At 40.2% G+C, this 20,927-nt stretch overlaps 1 protein-coding gene across 1 annotated transcript in view; it reads left to right on the top strand.

The window, feature by feature from the left end:
- zbtb16a (zinc finger and BTB domain containing 16a) overlaps positions 1 to 20,927 on the top strand; it is a 201,694-nt gene that overhangs the window by 68,158 nt on the left and 112,609 nt on the right. Inside the window, exon 3 of the mRNA XM_084730007.1 lies at positions 8,564 to 8,661. Within this exon, the coding sequence (XP_084586133.1) occupies positions 8,564 to 8,661 (98 nt within the window). The remainder of the gene's footprint in view (positions 1 to 8,563; positions 8,662 to 20,927) is intronic.

The raw sequence follows: 20,927 nt of genomic DNA on the forward strand, positions 1-20,927 counted from the left end.
ATACATTAATTAGCACTGTAGGTTAGGACACCTCTCAGACATGACTGATTGGATTTTAATGAAACTTGCGGATATCATTAATCTAAATACTTACAGCCAGCTGTCAAAATTGCACTCATTATCAAAATTGCACTGATCAGATTTTGACAAAAGTTGAGGGAGAAATGATATATCTCACTGCCAGCGAAGGTTGGCATCTTCCGCAATTACAGGTGATGCATACAGTATGTTGCTGATTGGCTGAGACGGAGTCAAGCAAAGGAACATGTTTACTGTTGTTAATTCTTTCATTGTTTTTCCCAGACAAAGCGATATAGCTTTTTTTTATTCCTCTCAAGACGCCCTCAGGGCAAATTTGGGGGTGGTGGTGTCTGTGATATTATAAATAACACAGTGAGGATGAAAGGCAGCGGCACTCCCCCTCCCCATCCTTCTGTCTCTCCTCTTTTCCTCTTGCCCTGCTACTCATCTATGCTCAACACGAGTGCCTCGGCGTTTGCGTGTGTGGCTTGAATTTATATGAACGTCTCCCCGGCGGGGGACAACGGGGGCCAAGTCATTGATATGTGCAGGAGGACTCAGGATAAACAGCCCACGCCGACCGGTGTTACGCCAGCCTGCCTGATACATTTTGATTGAGCAAAGACAGAGGGGTGGGGTGGGGGTGGGAGGGCGATGGAATTGGGGAGGCTTAAAAGCAGGGATAAAATGACAGAAAGGGAGCTTTTTTTTTCACCTGCTTCTCCAGACTGCCACAAAATGGACCCATGTAAATGTTAAAAACCACACATGGTGCCTCTCGACACAAGATACGTGTGTCACTGAGCTGTGGAGGACTTACACAAATAGATGAGGTGCCATCATTGTTTTTTTTTACCTCTAAACATAGGCCATTATTCAGTTACATCTGGATATTTTGTTTTCTTTCCTTTCATTGAACACCACCAGCACTATTCCCCCTCTCACCCTCTTACTTCTGCCACCATGTTTGTCTGCGTGACATGGTCAGCCCCTTAATGGACTGGAAATTCATGTTGAAAAAAAGTCCCCCGTTCCTCCTCTCCGTCTCTCTCTGTCAGAAAATCCAAAATAAGAGGTGGCGGCGGCACACTGCGCCACTTATGGCCACATTAGGATCAGCCACCAAAGTGTCACTGAATCGCCTCGTGCATCATTTTGCCTTTGTTCGCCATGACAGGGAGTTGTATGTGTGTGTGTGTGTGTGTGCGGGAATGGTCCTTTTTCACCCTGAGCTTTTATCCCCAAATGGATGAACCACTGGTTGGGTCTTTCTTTCTAGAGTGCATTATCCCATGGATCATTTTTAAAACTCAAGTCTTTTTATTGACCTGTTTGTTACTTACATCATGTTACGTGGTCTGTTCCTGACTCGCAATTACATCGGGGCGATTGTTGCTCACTTCTGTCTCTGTTCCAGTCTGGCCTCACCAGTAAAAAAGGCTGTACAGGTTGTCTGTGAAAGAAACTTATTACGACTAATATTTCCTTTACTGTTAAGCAGCGACCTCGAGTGGCTGTAATAATTATGACTTCATTAGTATAAACGGTGAGAAAGTCTGCGTATGGAGGATATGGGGTGGATGGATGGGTCAAACAAACACAGGACTTTGACCCAGGAGAGCAGGTCTGTGTCCCGAAAGAAACCAAAAATTAACTTTTAAAGTTTATTTAAAGTTACGTCACATGACTTACATCACTAATGTCATGTGACTTATGTAACATGCTTACTTTAAACCACTTGGGCAAGATCCATCTAGTCTGAGTATTCCAGCTTACAGCAATATAGTGGCACACAGTGAACAGGCGTCCATGTTTTCCCAAGCAAATGCACTGGGACGCATTTAGATTGGAAGCGGGGAATACCGACTCAGAACTATCAACTTTTGACCATTCTTAAAATGATAATATTGATTAATGCAGCCTTAAGGATACACCAAAATCATATAGGAGAGAAATTAAAACAGTTTACAGAAAGTAATAAGTTAAACTTTATTTACCTTTTATGCTAAGCTAATAGCTAATATGACATATAAAGTTTGGCAAGTAATTTTCTTCAAGAACTCCTTTCATCAACACCCAAATGTCTCAGACATCCAGATGATATGCTCACCATCCCTCTGTTAGTTTAAGACCAAGCTCTGTTCAGTGGCCCTCCTTTCCCCAATTATCAGTTCTTGTTCTTCTGACCAACAGGACTAATGAACAAACAGTCACACACACACACAAACAAACCACGCAGCCCTTCTTCAATTTACCACTTCTTATCAATTGCCTCCCTTTATCTTTTAGTGTTTTCTTCTCTCCATCTTAACACCCACCCCCAACCCCCAAATCCTCTCTCCCTCCAAAGCTTTTATTTACGAACATCATTTCAGGTTGTTTTATAGCTCCCTTCACGAACGGAGGATGGAGGGGGGAAAAATGGAAAAGTAAAAGATGAAAGGATAGATGAGGATAGAGAACAACGCTCAAGGCTGCTGAGGGAGAAATAGATTTTAGGCAAGCAATGAGAAATAAGTGCAAGTCATCAAGCGTGGCTCTGCTTGGCTTTTCTCTTTTTTCGTCAAATAGTTTGGTGATAGAAAATGGGCTGATGAGGGGATCAGCATGAGTTTTCAAGCAGAGTCATTTGATTTAATGAGGTTGGGCAGTAGCTCCACTGCCTCACTGTCAAAGCCCAATCATACGAAATCTGGATGACTCAAAGCCATCAAAAGACCATGGAGGTCTTTCGGTTATTTGTTGCAGTGTGTATCACCTTATTCTGACTTTTTTAATGGCTTCATATCACAAGTAGAGGGGCAGGTGGGAAGCTTGGGTCTTTATTTCACTGAATGCGGTGCTAGTTATGATATATGACCAGCCGAGACCAGCGGCAAAATGGGGAAAAAAAAGTTCTGAATTACACGAGGCAAGCTGTTACGGCTCAATAACCCAGGCCTGTAATCGGCTCACATTTCAAACACACACACTCGCATTCAGACAGCCCTCAGTTGGGCAGGTTTTTTACGAGGAAGCACACCGCGCGAGGTGATCAGCATATGTTTTGTTGACATAAATTTAAAATTTATTGCCGTTGTCAAAAGTGACTGTTGGACAAAGTCGATTATTAACTGAGTAAATGGCCTGAGAGAGTTTTATGTGAACTTCCTTAATGGCTACAGTCAGTCTGTTTCAAATCACCCTCCCTCCTTCCCTCCTTCACTCCCTCCTTCCCTGAGCTCCCACCCACCACACACAGACACACACACACACACACACACACACACACACACCTCATCGCCTATTTCAGACGCACAACATGAAAGCAAACACTTACGATGGGATTTGAGTGTGTGTGTGGCGAGGCGTATCTCTGCTAAATCACTGATTGGAGACAAAATATTTTAGTGTCCCTTTACATATCACTAAACACTGTTGAAGCTGAATTACAGCATACTATTAACTCTGCTTAGGCACACAAAGCATCTCAAATTGTCTAAAATATAACTCAAATACTCACTGTTTTCCCAATGTTGAGTGAGTCAACAATAAGGGTATGAGAAGCGTTGATAATTCGTCTCCGTGAGGTGGCTTTTTCCTGCCTTTGATGCCCACACTTCAAGATAAACATACTCGATAATCACTTGGATTATAATGATTTTTGCTAAATTTTGCTTGGGTAAATGGTACCAGCGGAAACACTGAGCTAAGCTAACATTACGTAGATGACTTTAATGATGGTGGTTTTGTGGTTCCTTGACTATTTTTGGGTTCACTCGGGCTGCTTTACTGTAACGATAGTCCTCTTAAAGCTTTTAAACCTTTTCAACTGTCGGTTAAGGAAAATAGACAAAATTTACAGCTCTAGTTGGAATCAACCAGCAGAACCAAAATTAAAATTTCTTAATGATTCCTGGAGTTGTAATTTTGGAAGCAATTCTTATTTGGAGTGGGTTCTCAGTGCCTAACCTTAGTCAGTCGGGCAGTCAAGTTGGACCGAGTGCAACATAATGAGCACAGTCAGCTGTGTTATTGCCTCAAATGTGATCCGGTTCAAATGTGACCCATACAGGTACAGTCGCTGATTTGTGCTGACAACCAGCTCTGCTAGCTGCACTCAGACCAGCTTTTCACCAGTGTCACCATCCAGAAATTAGAATATTGTTCTTGGCCTGATTTTGGTGCATTATTCATCATGAGTCTGGCATGAATCTGGGGACCTGGCACACCAGATATAAGCCAGGGCTTTGGCCAAGCCATTTTGGCTGCCTGGGTTTTGCCCTTTCTACAACACAATTCGCTACATTAACTACTGTAGCTAATATCACAGTTTCTGTACATTTTTACATAATTCTTTCATCACATTTCTTAACAGACTTGCATTTTGCATATTGACTAAATGTTGTTAAATGCCAAAAGACAGGGTGTCATTAGTGTTGCAATAGGACAGCCTTCTAAAAGTCCTAAACCTCCCCTTTACCAGACTGAATTACTGGAACAGGTGCTGTTACCATTCTGTTGAACATCAAGTAATGTGCTGTTTCAGTGAGAAGTGCCAGCAATTGCAGTTAAATTTAACACACTCTCAGCCGGGGACATACACACCGCACTTTGCTGATCAACACTACATTTACGGTGAAAATACATGGCATTGCTTCCACTTCGAGTGGCCTTAATAAGTCCATCCATAGCTTATCAGTGCTCTGTCTGGGGGGCACAATGGTCAGATTGAGGAGGGACACAAAAGGCCTTTGAAAGGCTTTGTGCTCTGTGTGTGTTGTGTTGTGGTTTACCGCTTGCGTGTGTTTTCCCCTTATCAGAGTGAAAGTGTGCGAGTACATCACCTATGATCCTTGAAGGAAAAAAGCCCTGTTCCATTCCTTTGTCCGTTTGGTTGTTTGTTGTGTCATTCATGTGGATAACTCTTCAAAGACCAAATTACTTTAAGATATTTTTTTTTATCTGCCTAAAACATCTGGGGTAAACATCAGTCTTTGGCTCGTCAGAGTTAAAATGTGAGGGCATTATTCCAGTGCTGCTATTTTACACCAATCATGGGGGAAGAATTCCAACATAGAAGTGGCTGTTTGTGGCAGTTGCCTCAGTAGACCAGAATGCAATGCAGCTGTAAGGCAATTGCTATTGATTTGTCCAACTATGTGTATAACCACTCACACCACACCACACTTTGATGCTGTATTGCTTTGCCTGCATGCCTGCTTTTGATTGAATGTAGAAATCGGATTTCTTTTCTAGTTATGGGAGGGAATTCTGGGAAAAGTAGGGAGTGGAAGCTTTTTATTAAGGGAAAAATACGTAATAACTGTGCTAAATCATAAAATTGCCATGATAATTTCACCAGAAATTGAGTTAAAATACTAGTTTCTCCAACAACGTTACAGCCAGTGTGTTCTGCTCTGGAATTTCCATTCCAGTCAGGAACGTCTGTTTTTGTTTGCCCGTTTCACGTTAATGCCGAATGTTTGCCGAATGAGTAAGTGTCTGTTTATGAGTCAGAAGAAATCATTTATAATCTTTTAGAGGGAGTAGATGTTTGTAACGCTTAAATTGCGCAATATGTAATGGAGTCTGGTAGGCAGTGAAGCAGTCACTGAATTCCAATGCCAGTGTTTTCGGAGCAGTGGGCTTTTGTTTTCAGGATAACAGACTTAGCAGGGATTTAAGCTATTTAATATACTGTCTGTGGCTCCAACTTGCTATTCAGAGTGCAGTACTCATTTTTTAACATCAGATTTTTACATATTGCCCCTTTAAAGTACATTATATCATGATATACGTAACTCCTGGATTGAATGTACTGTCACAGACTGATATAACAGTTTAAAACTATTGTTTCCTCTCTCAGTTGTGTCATCCATCTGTGTGTCACTTTCTCTGCCTTTTTGGCTCACCAAGTGTTCCCCTTTCCCTTTTGGGGCCATTTGGCATTTATAGGGCCTTTTAATTACTCACTCCTTGCCAAAGGGCTGTCATCCTCCCTTTAGTTTCCAGGTTCTCTCCACATATTCTAACCACTACAACGATCATGACTTCTTCAAGCCACCTGCACATTTCTTTTACATTTCAGTTTTTTTTTTTTACCACCCTTCCTGTCAGGTTTCAAGGATGTTTTGCAGCAATTAATTGTCACTGAAGTCATACTAGACTCCATTGCTTAATAATTCCTGCAGCCGTTTCCATAAGACACGCCATAATCTCTCTCTGTCTGTCTCGGTCTCATCCCCGCTCCATCTCTTCTCTACCCCTCTGGAGGCACAAAAGAGAGCTGTAAATCAATTTGCATTCGACATCTGACATCAATCAGTCATGTTTTGGGAGAGTGGCACCACCTCCTCCTCTGCGGCTTTGTTAAGAGACGCCGAGATGGATGGCTGTCATCTTGCCCAAGTTGAGCAGATCTCTTATCAAGGGCATTGTTTCCCCAAGAATGCCTTGTTTTGTCTGCCAGAAAGCATACACTCACCTGAGTATAGAATACTGCACTTGTCTTGTGCAAATGTTGCATGATGTTTTTTCAACTTTGCATTCAGCATTCAACGTTATTCAGGTTTAGAAAGCTGCAACGATTAGTTGATTAATTAACCAGTCAATTAAAAGAAAATTAGGTGCCAGCTATCAAAATAGTTGGCACCTAATTTTTCAAGCATAAATTTCTCACGTTTGCAGGTTCAAGCTTCTTTAATGTGAGAATTTCCTGCTTTTCTTTGTTATTTATAATAGTAAACGAAGAGATTGGGGGGTTTTTAGACTGACAATAGGACAAACGAGCAATTCAAAGTTGTTATTTGGATATTACTCTTGGATATTGTAATGAGCTTCCACAGCCTTTCCACAATTTTTTGGCATTTCATAGAATAAACAATTAATCACTCATTTGTGACATTAAGTTGCAGATTAAAGGAGCAACATGAAGCATTTGTGAGTCCAAAAATGAGCACAGCAGTCCAAATAACAAGTTAAAGCCACAGCCCCTGCCCCTTCCTCTCCAGACGCTCTAGCAGCATGCAGGAACGCTGCAGGAACGCTGCAGGAGTGCAAGACGAGTGCATCATTGTAAATTGACAATTTACAGTTGACAACCCGAAGCTGGAGTTCAGTGAGTGAGTGTTGTCTGCTTGTCGGACCTGACTGACATATCACTCACTTTAACCATTATAAACATTTACTCCTTCTGAAAGATTAATGACTTCTTATAACTCAGAAACAGGCACTCAGATCATTTGTTGAACATTGGGCATTAATTTGAACTTGATTTAATGTAGAACAGGCAAACTAGAACATTTATTTCAGCCTGGAACAGAAATTCCAGAACGCCACGGCTGCACAGCTGTCAGAGTGGCCAGTATTTCAACTCTGATCTCTGATAATATATACATAGCAGCCATTTTATGATAAATTACAGTAAATATATTACAGATTGCTCCTGTATTTGATAATTAAAATAACTGTCAGTTCAAGCCATATTTAGAAACATACTAAAACAAAGCCTTTCCATTAGCTTAAAGTGTTATCAGTGGTGTTTTCACTACATGTCAGCATCTTGATTCACTTGAAGCATTGATATCGAAAAGATGACACTTGTTTCCAGAGCCTTATGGCGTGAACGAGCAACAGTTTTGTGAGATTAAATGTGCCAAATCTGAAACAGCACCAGCTTGACAAACAATCATTACAATCGTGGGTGCGTGTGTGTGCCTTTGTGTGCCTCACTCAAGGTGAGGCATTTGAAGTTCTCGGGAGGTTTAAGGCACTGTGGCAGTTGTTTGGCAATTCGTGTCACCTTAATTGCTTTAGAGCACCTTCAGATATCTCTCAAGAATAATATGCTTTGTACTGAGCCGAGGGGTCTTTGAGGATTTCGTAACGGAGAGAGACATGAGGCTAGACTTTCTGTTGTCAGATGTTATTTAGTTACCTAACCTTCAAGGCCTTTACCACATAATCAAATATTGAACCTTAGTCTTGTCTGACCTTGTGCACTTAAACTACGTTACAGCCTAATGACTGTCTATTTGGGATGAGACAATTCATTGCTCATCTGATTTTGCTCCGAGCTACACATCACCTTATAGTTTAGAGAGCAGTAGTCAAAAACTGGCCCATAAATGGTTCATAACGCTAAGTAGCTGTCTTATGTGTTTGCCTGAATAAATCATTCTATTTCCCTTTATAGCTCCTTATCCATCTGCAGCACTTGAGATGTAGGGAGTTGATAATGCCTCAGCTTGAATAGCACCTTGTGATTTACAGCACCGAGTCATGGTCTGGTGCTCCCTGCAGAAGAATGCATTTGGTAGTCGGAAGTCTTGTTACGCTGATGGTTATTGTTATGTGCCGATGTTATGATTGATGGAGTGTGACACTTTGTCTCAAATTGCAAAAAGTTTGTTGTTCTGAAAGTTATTAGTTATGAGCCACGTTGTTAGGGACACAAATTTGAGTGACGTGCGTGCACATTAAGCTCTGCCTGATCAAAACAGTGTCGTTTAACAGAGTCCAGACAGTAAAATGTTTTTTTTTCTTCTTCTTTTGTCGACAGGAAGATGCACAGTGGAATGAAGACCTACGGCTGTGAGCTGTGTGGGAAGAGCTTCCTGGACAGCCTCCGTCTACGGATGCATTTGCTGTCTCATTCAGGTAAAGAAATTAAACTAACACCAAAACCGCAGCCCTATACTATGATCACTACAGAGCTGTAGGAGTAGCTCCTGTTTGCATTGCCGCGTTTACTTTTAATTGAAGGGAATGACTGATGGGACTTTTTGAACAATAGAGCATTCATTACTGGAATTCTGTGCAGTTAGATTTCAGCATTATATGTAACGTTGGTATGGTAATTTTAAACTCTTAAAATCCTCCTTAAAGGGCCATACCAATGGTTTTGCATGTTTTAAAGGTCCAGAAAGGTGTTAGATTTGTGAGGATTTATTGGCAGAATATGGCAAAAAAAAAAAAAGAATATAAAATTGAATATGTTCTCATTACCTTAGAATGAGCTGTTTATATCTACAGAGGCCACAGGTCCTCTTCCACAGAGGCTGCCATGTGGAACTACAGTGGAAAAACATTTGGGCTTTTCGCTACTTTTGCAGCCACCATAGGTTCTCCTACACCAGGGATACTCAACTTTGCCCAGGAGTCACTTTTGCAACAAGACAGGAGGTCAGGGGCCACTTAGTAAATAAACATTAATAATAAAATAGCATGTTTTGACTAATGATGCCACCTGATATTAGCAACCGTGCAAATGTCATTTGGCAAATTAAACAGTGGTTTAGGATTAGTGTTTTGTTTTTTATTTTATTTAGAATGCCAACTGGTTATTACTGCAGTAACAACTATTCTATGTGGGTGGCAAAACAAAGGCAAATTTCTTCTTCCGTTTTTCATTGAAGTAACTGTTTTCATTGTGGACCACTCGGCATTCGCTGTCCTCGATCATCTTTACCAAAAAATCAAGAAGAAGAAATCGAGTGTCAGCATGGGCTGAAGTTATGGGAGACCAACGGGCCTTCCTGGGAAAATTGTGTTAATCAGTTTATTTTTATAGTGAATTAAAAAATGGTCAGAGGGCGACCTGACACCCTCTCAGGAGTCAGATTTGGCCCGTGGTCTGCAAGTTGAGTATCCCTATTTGGAGCAGGAGGGAATGTTTGTAATCTGCACACTCACCACTAAACCCTACACACTGCTGCTTTCACCTCAGATCATAATATTTCTTGCAACACTTTCCAAAGCGGGCTGCAGATGTTTAGATTTATTAATGTGTTTTTTTATTGGTTCCCATTCATTTTATTGCCGTTTATAACTGTATTACTTTGTTGTTCATCTGTGAGCACATTGCCTTCCAATACAATTGGAGGTTTGCCAAAAATAAAACTAGTCTCAATGTTCTCTCTGATAAATATCTCAGACCAGCTGGAATGTTGCCAGAATCTCTGAAGTACTGAGGTCAGGAGTCCAAATTCCCCAGTGCAGCTCCACCCAAAGACAGTTTTGACTAACCATTAAAGGCGTCATATTATTTTTACTATAATTTTTTTCTGTAAATTTTATCTCAGTCTTGGCAACATTATCATACTGTTTTCAGCAGCAGCTACAGTCATGGACTTGAGCGTTTTACATCCCTGAACGCTGATTTTGATAAATGAGTAATTCCAAAAAAATGAGCTAAACATGCATGGCATAGTCCTTTAATGGGAGAGTGAAATCTCTTTTTCTTGCAGATTTATACTCTTATACCCTGAAGCCAGGGCCGACTTAAGCTTTTACTCTTGCATCTTACAAATGCGGTTTACAACCATTCACAGATTCAAAGTGATTAATTCGCTATGAACGCATTGCATAATACCAAGGTATTGACGGACAGATCTTAACATGATATATATTTTTACAGAGGATGCCAGCTTTCTGCAGCCTGAGAGCTGAATAATGGGATGACTTGCCTTCCATATGCTTTATCTCACTATAAATATACTAGTTTTGAATATGTGAATGTGGAGCATAACCCAGTTTCAGTGATTTGTGGATTAAATAACTCTTCAGCCCAGTAAAACCGAGCAGCTCTGCATGGGAAACTTAACCGAAGTCGTGTCTGCACATCATCATCCTGTCATCCTACACCTCTGCGACATTAGAGGTCTGAAAGGGAGTCGAAGTCAGAACACAGGACACATTGATTGGTCCAGTCTGACACTATTACACCCACCCCCAAACGCACATACACACCCTGTGCTCTGAGCCTACTTAGCGCAGCGCTGCTTTAATGGCGTGGACCGTCTTTTATAGGCAGCAAAGAGCTCCTCACTCCTGAGGCTCTAAGTGCAGATGGTTTATTGAGACACTGTAAAAGCCATGGGACCTCTGAGGGAACCCCTTCTGCACACACATGCAGAAAACCCCAAATCCATGTGTTGACGTTGGCCCAGAACTTGAGCCCTCTGTTTGGTGCCCTGCATGTTTTCCAGTGGGACGCAGTAAGTGGTCTGAATTGTCTGCTTGGCATTATTGCTGACGGTGGTGGAGATACAACCCCCTCCTCACACACACTCCCCACTCCCCCAGCCAACTACTGTCAGTAGGCAGAAAACGATAATTGCCAGGATCATTTGTTTGTTCGTATCTCACCGAAAAACTTAAACAATGACTGAGATGGATGCTGACACTCCAGCTATGTTGTGACAAAGATGAATGACAAACTCACGCTGTGCCAGTGAATTGGCTCAGCACACAACACACAGCGTGTCAAAAACAAAAGTTGCTCCGAGGAGATATTTGCTGTTTATTTTAAAATTACACCCCATTCTCGCAGTCCCTGCTGCACATACGTGATTGCCTTCTCACTCACTTGTCAAAAGCAGAAAGACGGGAGCTCTGTCTGTCGCAGAAGCATCTTGGAAGCTGAGTGTTTTGGAGATTGTGTCAGACAAAACGTCCAGCCCCTAAAGCTTCTGTTCTGGCTCTGACTATTTCGTGGAGCGTCATATTGTGCAATTCAGAGGCAAAAGTAAGCATGAAGCCAAAGTTTTCTTTAAGGGGTTACTATAAGTCAAAGAGGGGGCTGAGGGTGAGTTAAGGTAATGTGCTCAGATATATGTTGCCCTTTTCCTAAAGTATGTGTGTGTACAGCCCTCTGCACGCTCCAGTGGAGATATGCCTTAAAGAGCCATGCTCTGGCTGCTGACATGGGTCTAAGTGAAAGGGATAGTACAGAATATTTCAAGTGGGGTCACATGAGGTACTCATCCACAATCAGTGTGTTACCGAAAGTAGATGGCTGTTAGCACGTGTAAGAGTAATGGTATAGGTTGTTAAGCAATGACCTGCTGTGGACAGGGTCAGCAGCAAAACAGATTTTAGCCACTTAAAAAATGCCTAACTAATAATATCTACCAGTTTCAGTGTACATTATATTTAGACTGTTATCACCTCTTAACCTCACCGCCTGGTAGCCTTTTTCAATTAAAACCACCCTTAAATAAGCCAGGAGTTGCTGGTCTACCGTTGCCTCAATCTGCTAATTTTTTGTGTGACTTTGGTGAATTTGAACTCACCTTTTAAAGCATCAAAGTCACACAGTGACACAAACAATCTTTTAGCGAGTGAGGCAGCAGTAGACCAGCGACTCCTGTGTCATGCGAGGTAAAATTGCTGATTACGCCTGTGGAGTTTGGTTGGTTTGAAGAGAGCGATATTTGGCTTATTTATTTAACAGCAGTTACTCATTGCAAAATGCTGTCTGACGGCAAAGTAAAGATGTAAAAAAATATTCTAAATGCAGCGAGCACTTAGGCGGACCTTGTTTTGAGTGGCTAAAATACATTTTATTGCTACCTTCTGATAAGTGTCTCATAGAACCCCACTTCAAATAATCTGAACTATCCTTTTATAGAATACTCCTTTTAGAGAAATCCTCAAAAAGGATGAGGTTTGGAAGGAAAATGTGCAGCTGTTGGGAGATATAAGTAGGTAAACTGTCCCCCAACTATATAGAAAACTGTCATAGTTTCAAATAATTACCTTAACTTACTCGTTTGTAGAGCAAGAGATCACAAGCGATGCTGCTGCACCATCACTTGATGCATATGTGGACAATTTCTTGCATTTGCTCATTCGCTGTATGTTAGGAGCTGTGTTGGAACTATGATTTAAGTAGCATTTAATAAACATTTAAGTTTGCCAGTTACTGGAGGCTCGCGGCAAGAGAGACCTCTTTCTCTCATCGTCTGCTATTAAATAAAATTTAATACCTAAACATACATTACCGAAAACCTATATAACGCTATGTTATGTTTTATTTATGTTCTCAGGAGTTGCCAGAAGTCTAATACTTTGGTCACGACATTTGTATCAATGCGGTTAGACACTTATGATAAGTGACCATGAGACGGAGCCAACATGAGCAAAAACTAAACTTCATAAAGAAGTTTATACTTACTCCAATCATTAATTTAAACTGACAAATACTGTCATGGACTAAAAGCTTTCTGAGGACATGTTAAGTGCTGCCTTTTGCAAGACAAAGGGACAAAAAAAATAATAAACAGATGGTTTCATATTTTGTCACTGAGATTTTGACAGTATTTTGCAATCATTTCTCTTTAATACTGTGTAACTGATGGCAGAGGGTTAGCGACACTTAAATGGAATCAGGTTTAAAGGCTTAATCTGCAACGTTTTACGTGGGCAGGACATTTTTCACCAACCCAGAAGGCTGGTGTGTGACATCCTGAGAATGAGACACAACAATCAGCCATCTTCCTGGTGTTTTTTACGAGCAACTCGGACAGATCCTACCTTTAATTTTCGAGCGGGGATCATGGTTCAGCTTCACGTAGAGGTGAAGGACGAGGAAGGAAAAGGGTGACGGGAAAATCATGAGTAACTTGTTTGATAAAGTGAGACCACAAGTGTGAAAAAATGTGTGATTTTGGATGAAAGTCAGAACATAAATACAGTCTTCCAGGAGGTGGTTGGTGCAATAGAAAGTAGATCATTTGAAACTCCTCTGTGATATCAACAGGTTAATAATAACTCACGTATATGTACTCATTGACACGAGGTGAAAACTCTGTTGATAGGAGATCAAATGGAAAAACAGAACATTGAAAACTCGAGGAAGAACCACACACCCCACCTTGAGAGAGGCAACTGAGCGGAAGATGTGGGCAGTGTATTTTTAGCAACAGTGGCAGCAAGTGCACAAACTTTTTTCTCTCTTTTTTTTTTTTTCCTCTCTCCAAGCGGGGCTGTGTTGACGCACGACATCAACCTGTACTGTTACACACATCAGTGTTGATTCATAGCCGCTTTGGTCTGGCGTAAAAGGCAAGACAAGCGCTTCTGTCGAGACGAGCGACGGTTAGGGAAGAGACAGCACTGAGGCGAAGCTTCTTTGATAGTTTTTGTTGTCTTTTTTTTCTCTCTCTCTCCTCCACCTCCACCTCCACCGTTTGACTTTCAAGGTTTTTCTCGGGTCTGACGCCGCGTCTCGATTTTTATCGTGTCTCTCTGTAATGATGACACTTCACCGAGTCCCAAAACCCTCAACCTCAGCCCCTCCTCCTCCTCTTCCTCCTCCTCCTCCTCCTCCTCCGCCGCCGCCATCATCCTTCAGCTCGCTTCAGAAAAGACAGAATATTGGGGAGATGAAGCGAGAGAGTGGAGAGGCTTTTTGGTATGCGCAGCGTGTCGTGGATGTGGAGCGTTTCAGACGCTGCCGCCGCTGCTGCTGCTGTTGCTGTTGCCTCCTCCCTTCCCTCTCCTTTCCACTCTGTCTCTCACTCTCTGTCTGTCTGTCTGTCTGTCTGTCTGTCTTTCTGTCTATCTGTCTGTCTGTCTCTCTGTGCTTGTTGTACGGAGGACTTGGCGGCTCGCCAGTCTGGGCTGCCTGCCACCACTGAGGGTACAGTATGTACAGTCTACCTTGTGCCAGCTATTTATTTTTTTCCCTCTCGTCTCGTTCTGTCTCAGTCCTCGTCTCTCCACGTTGTTTTTTTTTTTTTTTTTTTTTTTTTTTTAATCTCCGCCTGACGTTTAGTGTTTGACAGCATTTGCTGAGCCAAAGCCTGCAGATGGGGGTTCAAGCAGGGTGGAGAGCTGTGACTCAGCCCCTTTTGGGTGCATTTTGAGGTCCTACATGTTGTTTTCTTTAAACGATAGCAGCACTTTAACACTGCTAATGGACGGTGATGACAATATTTTGTAAACTTTGACCTATTTCGTGCAATAAGATTATCCCGAAAAATCCAAATACTTCAAGTTTCACCTAAGATTGTGTTTGATTCCAGGCCTGAAGCAGCCGTGAAACCACAATGACACCCCAGAGTAAAAATAATCGTTCCGAATTATATCTGCGTAGGCTGGATGCTGAAACTCAATCACCGTATCAAAAACTAGTCCAGTAGCCTACACTGGTTTACAAACTGGGGTCCAGGACCAACATGGGTCCTTGAGTCGGTCGTAAAGGGTCCCCAGGAAATAGAGGAATAGAATATTTTAACTTTCTAGTGGTTCAAGTTTGATCATTGATTGACTATGAGCTCTGTATTTTATCATCAACCCTAAAACTAATCTTTTTTTGACAGTTCCTGGTTTAAATCATAATTTGTTCAGTTTTAGACTGTAAAGTTCTTTTACAGCTCCTTTTTTACGCTTGAGAAGTTTTGCTTCTTTCATTGAATTACAAATAAAAAAGAAAGATACAGAAAAACATGTTGATATTTGATGAAAAATACCCAAGCCAAGGTCCACTTGTTAGCACTTTCCTGAGGTTTTAACCCCGTCAGTGTTTGCAACAACTGAGTTTTTTTTTTTTCTTTTTTGTCAAACCAAGGTAAAGAATTTCCAGTGTAATATAACGTCACATTGATGATTTATGAAGTTTTTTTTATAAAATAAAAAAAGAGTGAGATGTAGAAAAACATGTTTATATTTGTCAAAAAAAAAAAAAAAACTTAAGTCAAGGTCTTCTTATTTGCATTAGCATTTTCTAGAGGCTTTAACCTCTACAATATTTACAACAACTGAGCAAATTCATCTACTGAGATTTTTTTCTGTTTTTGGTCAAAATAAGGTAAAGAATTTCTGCGGTAAAATACAGCATTTACTTAACGCGGAAGTCACATGTAGATGTGTTGTCTACAAAGGAGATGACAGGGTCAAATAGCAACAACTTACCCATAACAGGCACAACAACAGATCACAACAGCACCAGCAGCATGACAGAAAATGTGTTACATAACACAACACGGGCAGCAATATTTAGTCATTTTCTTGTAACTGCAGCTGGCTTCAATTAACTAAAAATAATATGACTGAAAATAAAGAATAAGCTTTAACAGTCAGTGTTTATATCTCTCAGAGTAAGGTATCTGTACTTAAAGGGACAGTCCAAAATAAGTATTTTGGGGTGGACTGTCAATGATCTAGCAGAACTTCTTTCTTTCTACTGGAACGAAAGTTGCATCTTTTCAAGTGTATGTTGTCTCCAAAAGTCTGCATCTCACACCAAAACAATCTACAGGGTAAGTAGTACTATAGGTAAGAGGAGAAAATATGTGCTTTTGATTTCGTGGTAAATTGTCCCTGTAAACTCTCAGGAACAGTTTAGAAAAAGTTCAGATATCAATAATAAAAACTTTAGAATGAATACACGCTGGAGTATGAATTAATTGTCCAAAAAATACATATAAATCAAATTGTATTTCAAACACTTTATCAGAATTAATCAGGCTTTTAAATCTAACTCAAAGGTGTGTGTGCCCGTGTGCGTTAAAGTTCATCAAACAAGACCAGACCAGACTGATATGATTCACAGTTTGTTTTCTGAACGAGCCGATTGCAGCATAATAAGATTACCAATAAGACTCTCCGTGAACACCCGCGTCGCCATCTCCGTTCACACCAACTTTTCATCTTGCTGCCTTTATAGCTTAAGAGTCTTAAGCCTCCCTTTACAGTATGTATACACAGTAAAGAGTTCCTGGATTAGCCGGCCGTGCGCTTGTGTGTGAGTGAGACCTGCAGCACATTAAGAAAAAGAGTCATCTTTATTTAAGCAGCAGTCACAGGCTAAGTGTCTTGCTCAAGGGTACAATGCGATGATATATGAATGGAGAGGCGGTCTCTGTAATGTGTCGCCTGCTAGTGAGGGAACCAAAAAGAGAATTTAAGTAAAGAGCATACCGACATTTGGCTTTGTTGCTTGGTTATATTCTTAAGTATAGATATACTTTGGATATTTCCTGCTCTACATTCAAAAACACACTAACTTTAGACTGTGTGTTCTTTATTTAACACTGTACAGTTTGGCACATTTTTGCTTATTAAAGAAAGGATTAATATATGTTTAGAATTGCAGGTATGACAAAAGAATATAAAAATTCTCACAACACTAAAAAAAAATCATACAGGAATTAGTGGGAAATAATTTAAATTTCTGGTATTTATTTTTTATGACTGACTTGAAGTCTTTTGATTTGAAATGATGAGTTGAATGGATGCACTGTGCAGAGTTCAATCAACTCATTAAACTGAGTTTTTGAAGAAATTTGATCAGCATATTAGCAAGCTCTCCTCTTTTTTAATGGTTTGAAAATAAACAAATATGATGGAAACTTGCTGTGTGAATCATGATGGTTAGTATTGAAGTGGTTAATTAAAACTTGATAAATTTAAATAAATGTTAAATGTTACAAATATAGCTTATATAGCTTATTGAACATGTTTACTCAGGTACAACTGATTTAATGTGAAGTTGACTGGAGAAGATTATTCAGAAATTACTTTGACTTCAAATTCAGACAACTTAAATTCTTTTAAGTAAAAACTTTTTTCATACTTTAATTCTTTTTTTACAGTGTAAAGAATACACAATACTACAACATTGCAAGCACAAAATATTTATAATAACCTTTTAGTAAGTAAACATTTTCAAACACAGCTAGTCTGAAGTTACTTGTGTCCAACATTTTGTCATAACATGAAGGTTACAAGACATTTCTTTGGACATTTTCACATTTTGAACATCTTCATCCACCTAACCCACCTTATTTCCCCATAGTTTCATTAATTAAACAAAAAATATCGATAATAAGCAGCAGTACAGTACGAAAAAGTAGATTTATCCACATACATTCAAAGGGTAAATAAGTAATAATAAATAAAGTCATCACAGGTTACCCACAGACACATATTGTCTCAGAGTCTCTACATTATTGAAGGAAGCATGACTCTATTTGATAATCTTCTGCTGCTCAGGGTCATACGTTATCATAGCACAGTGTGATGGTGTGTCACTCGGACTTCATCAGTTTGGTATGCCTGTGTTTGGTTTGTGCATTAGTCAGCCAGTACAGTGTATTTCCAGAGCGTGGTTTCCAGTTGAGAATAGTGTTTGCGACCAGCCTGAAGGGAATTTATCTTTTACGACACCTCGGTTGGGAGCGTAACATTAAGCTCCCTGTTGGTGGATCTTTTCGAGGTTGTAAGCTATAAAAGAAAAGCTGGGATGGGTAGGTTGCTTAAAGCCACCATGTGTAGAAATAGAAACTTTCTGAAGATTAGATTAGATTATCCTAATCCAAAAATTCTACAATTTGGGATCAATACACTACATCTATCTACAGTAATTTAGCCAGCAGACTACAGTGTATTTCCATAGTGAAGTTTGCAGTTTAAAATAGTTTTGGACCACCCTTAAGGAAATTTATTTTTTATATCTTTTAACTTTGTTTGTTTGCCTTTAACTTAATTTATATTAGTCTTTTATTTTTACTTATCAATTTTTCCAATTCTTTTTGCCTCCATATTTGTCTCCACAATATGATAATTACCGTGGTAATAAGAAACAAAAATAGAGACTTGAAAAAATGTCTTGAATTAAAAAAAATTGATGTTGGTTTTTGTTCTTATAAGATTTGTTTGTCCTTTTAACCTAAAATGCCTCTGCCATAACCTAATCATGTACAAAAAATTGGCATGAATTGTCTTTGGCAATAAATCTTTGACTATTTATGCAGTGATGCAAAACAAAAACAATGCAGCGGCCATTAACAGTCTTTTTATAAAGTAAAATAAAAGTCATAAAAGAAAATATTTAATCTTGTAATATTACATTACATATTGTCACAGTATATATATATTTTTAATGCAATATTAGATATATTTCTGCATTCCCAGGTAGTGCAAAAAAAGACTGCAATAACTAATATTTTATCTCACTTTTACTACCAGAGACCTGAATGAAGGTATAAACTTAAAAAAATAACAGATAGTCAAATAACCTAATGGATTTAAAAGAGGGAAAACTATGATATATGCTTAAAAAATACAGTCTAAGAAATGTCTATGCACTTGAGTAATAGTTTATACAGTATTTTGTTCTCGTTTGACCTGAATACTCCATATTAAATAACATTATTGTAAATGTGCCAGGGTTAGCCAGAAGTCTTGTTTTCCTGCTGTCTCTGACCAGATGTTCATCTTGGCTCCCTAAAATTAAAAGCTTTGTTCCAATCTGATCCCAATCAGTGTGGGAGTGAAATGCCCACGTAAATGTCCGGAGCATTTAGATGCAGGAAAAATGCAAAGAATTTTGGATATGAGCGCTGCGAGGCGGGAGGGCTGCTTTCCCATTGCTCTTTGTCTGCGTTTCTATCGCCGTGGCGTTTGTTTGGCTGTTTGGCTGTCGGCTGGTCGGCTGTTTTGGCGTTGTGCCGGTTCTTCCCTCACAGTGATGACGACATATTTGTGCCGGCAGGTCTGGATGTTCTGCCAGCATTCCAGCATTTATGATCGCTCGCAGATGTGAGTCCAGGAACACACTGTACTGTACCCAAACCCAGAAATTAATGAAACTTGACTGCCTTCCAGGCCACAAATTCCTAAATGTGTGTGTGTCTGACTGTGTGTGTGTGTGTGTGTGTGTGTGTGTGTGTGTGTGTGTGTGTGTGTGTGTGAATGCATGAGTGAGAAGAGAGACAGGAGACTCAAGGGAGGGGGGAGTGGTAGAGGGGGGAGGATTGCTATTAAAAGCAAGTAGTAGGAAAAGAAGTAGTTCAGAGAAAAAATAAAAGTATGTTCCAAAGTGTTAAATGGTTTGCATGTACAGCTGATGTTCCATCCTGCATGCACACACACATGCACACACACACACACATTCCTGTGGTGCATTAAAGGGATAGGTTGGATCATGTGAAGTGGGGTCATATGAGGTACTTACTTATATACATATATATATAACCTACAGTGGATGGCGGTCGGCAGTTTGGAGAAGCAGAGAGGAGCACCAGCATGGAAGCTAAGCAATGTATGTCTATGGACAGAGTCAGCAGCAAACATTTTAGCCACTTAAAAGAAAGGTCCAAAAGGTGAAAAAAAAATCAATACCCAGTATTTTCACTGCTTTACTTTGCTGTCAGGCAGCACTTTTCTGACAGGAAACTGCTGTTATATAAGCCGACTGTCACTCTCTCCAACTCAACCAAACTCCTTAGGAGAAATCAGTGATTTTACCGGGAAGAACAAGGGAGCTGCTGGTCTACCACTGCTTCGATCTGTTGGTTTGTTTCTGCTAATTGCGCGGCTTTGGTGAATTGGAATTGTCCTTTTAAAACACAAGTCACACAATAACATTAACTAAAAGATCAAGGCAGCGAGCAACTCCAGCGTTCTGAGGGGTAAAATGACTGATTTCGCCTATGGAGTTTGGTTGGTTTGGAGAGAGCGATATTTGTCTTATATAACAGCGGTTTCCTGTCACAAAAGGTCATCTGATGGCAAAGTAAAGCAGTGAAAGCATACTAAATATTGCTGTCAGACAGCCTTTTCTGACAGGAGACGGCCATTCTATGAGCAAAATATCGCTCTCTCCAAACCAACCAAACTCATAGTCAAAATCAGTAGTTTTACCTCTCTGAACACAGGAATTACTTGCTGCCTCCATCTGTTAGCTCGTGTCATTGTGTGCCTTTGGTGAATCTGAACTGTTCTTTTAAAACACCAAAGCTACACAATAACACAAACAAACTAACAGACCAAGGCAGTGGTGGACCAGCAACTCCTGTGTTCTGCCAAGAGTTAGCTGGAAGAGAGCAACATTTGGCTTATAAAACAGCTTTTCCTGTTGGAAAAGGCCGTCTGACCATAAAAGAAAGCCGTGAAAACATCATAAATATAGCATAAACCTAAACTTTTTTTTTAAGGTGGACCTTTTTTAAGCTGCTAAAATACCTTTTGTGGCTGACCTTGTCCACAGCAGTTCATTGCTTAGCTTCTGTGCCGGTGGCTCTTATGCTTCTCTAAACTGGAGGCATGCCAACAGCCGTCTACACCGGCTATCGACAATTACCTCATAAAACCCCACATCAAATAATCTGAACTATCCCTTTAACACGCAGAGC

The sequence above is a fragment of the Lutjanus erythropterus genome, chromosome 11, assembly GCF_056507025.1.
Source record: "Lutjanus erythropterus isolate fLutEry1 chromosome 11, fLutEry1.hap2, whole genome shotgun sequence".
Classification (NCBI taxonomy): domain Eukaryota; kingdom Metazoa; phylum Chordata; class Actinopteri; order Lutjaniformes; family Lutjanidae; genus Lutjanus; species Lutjanus erythropterus.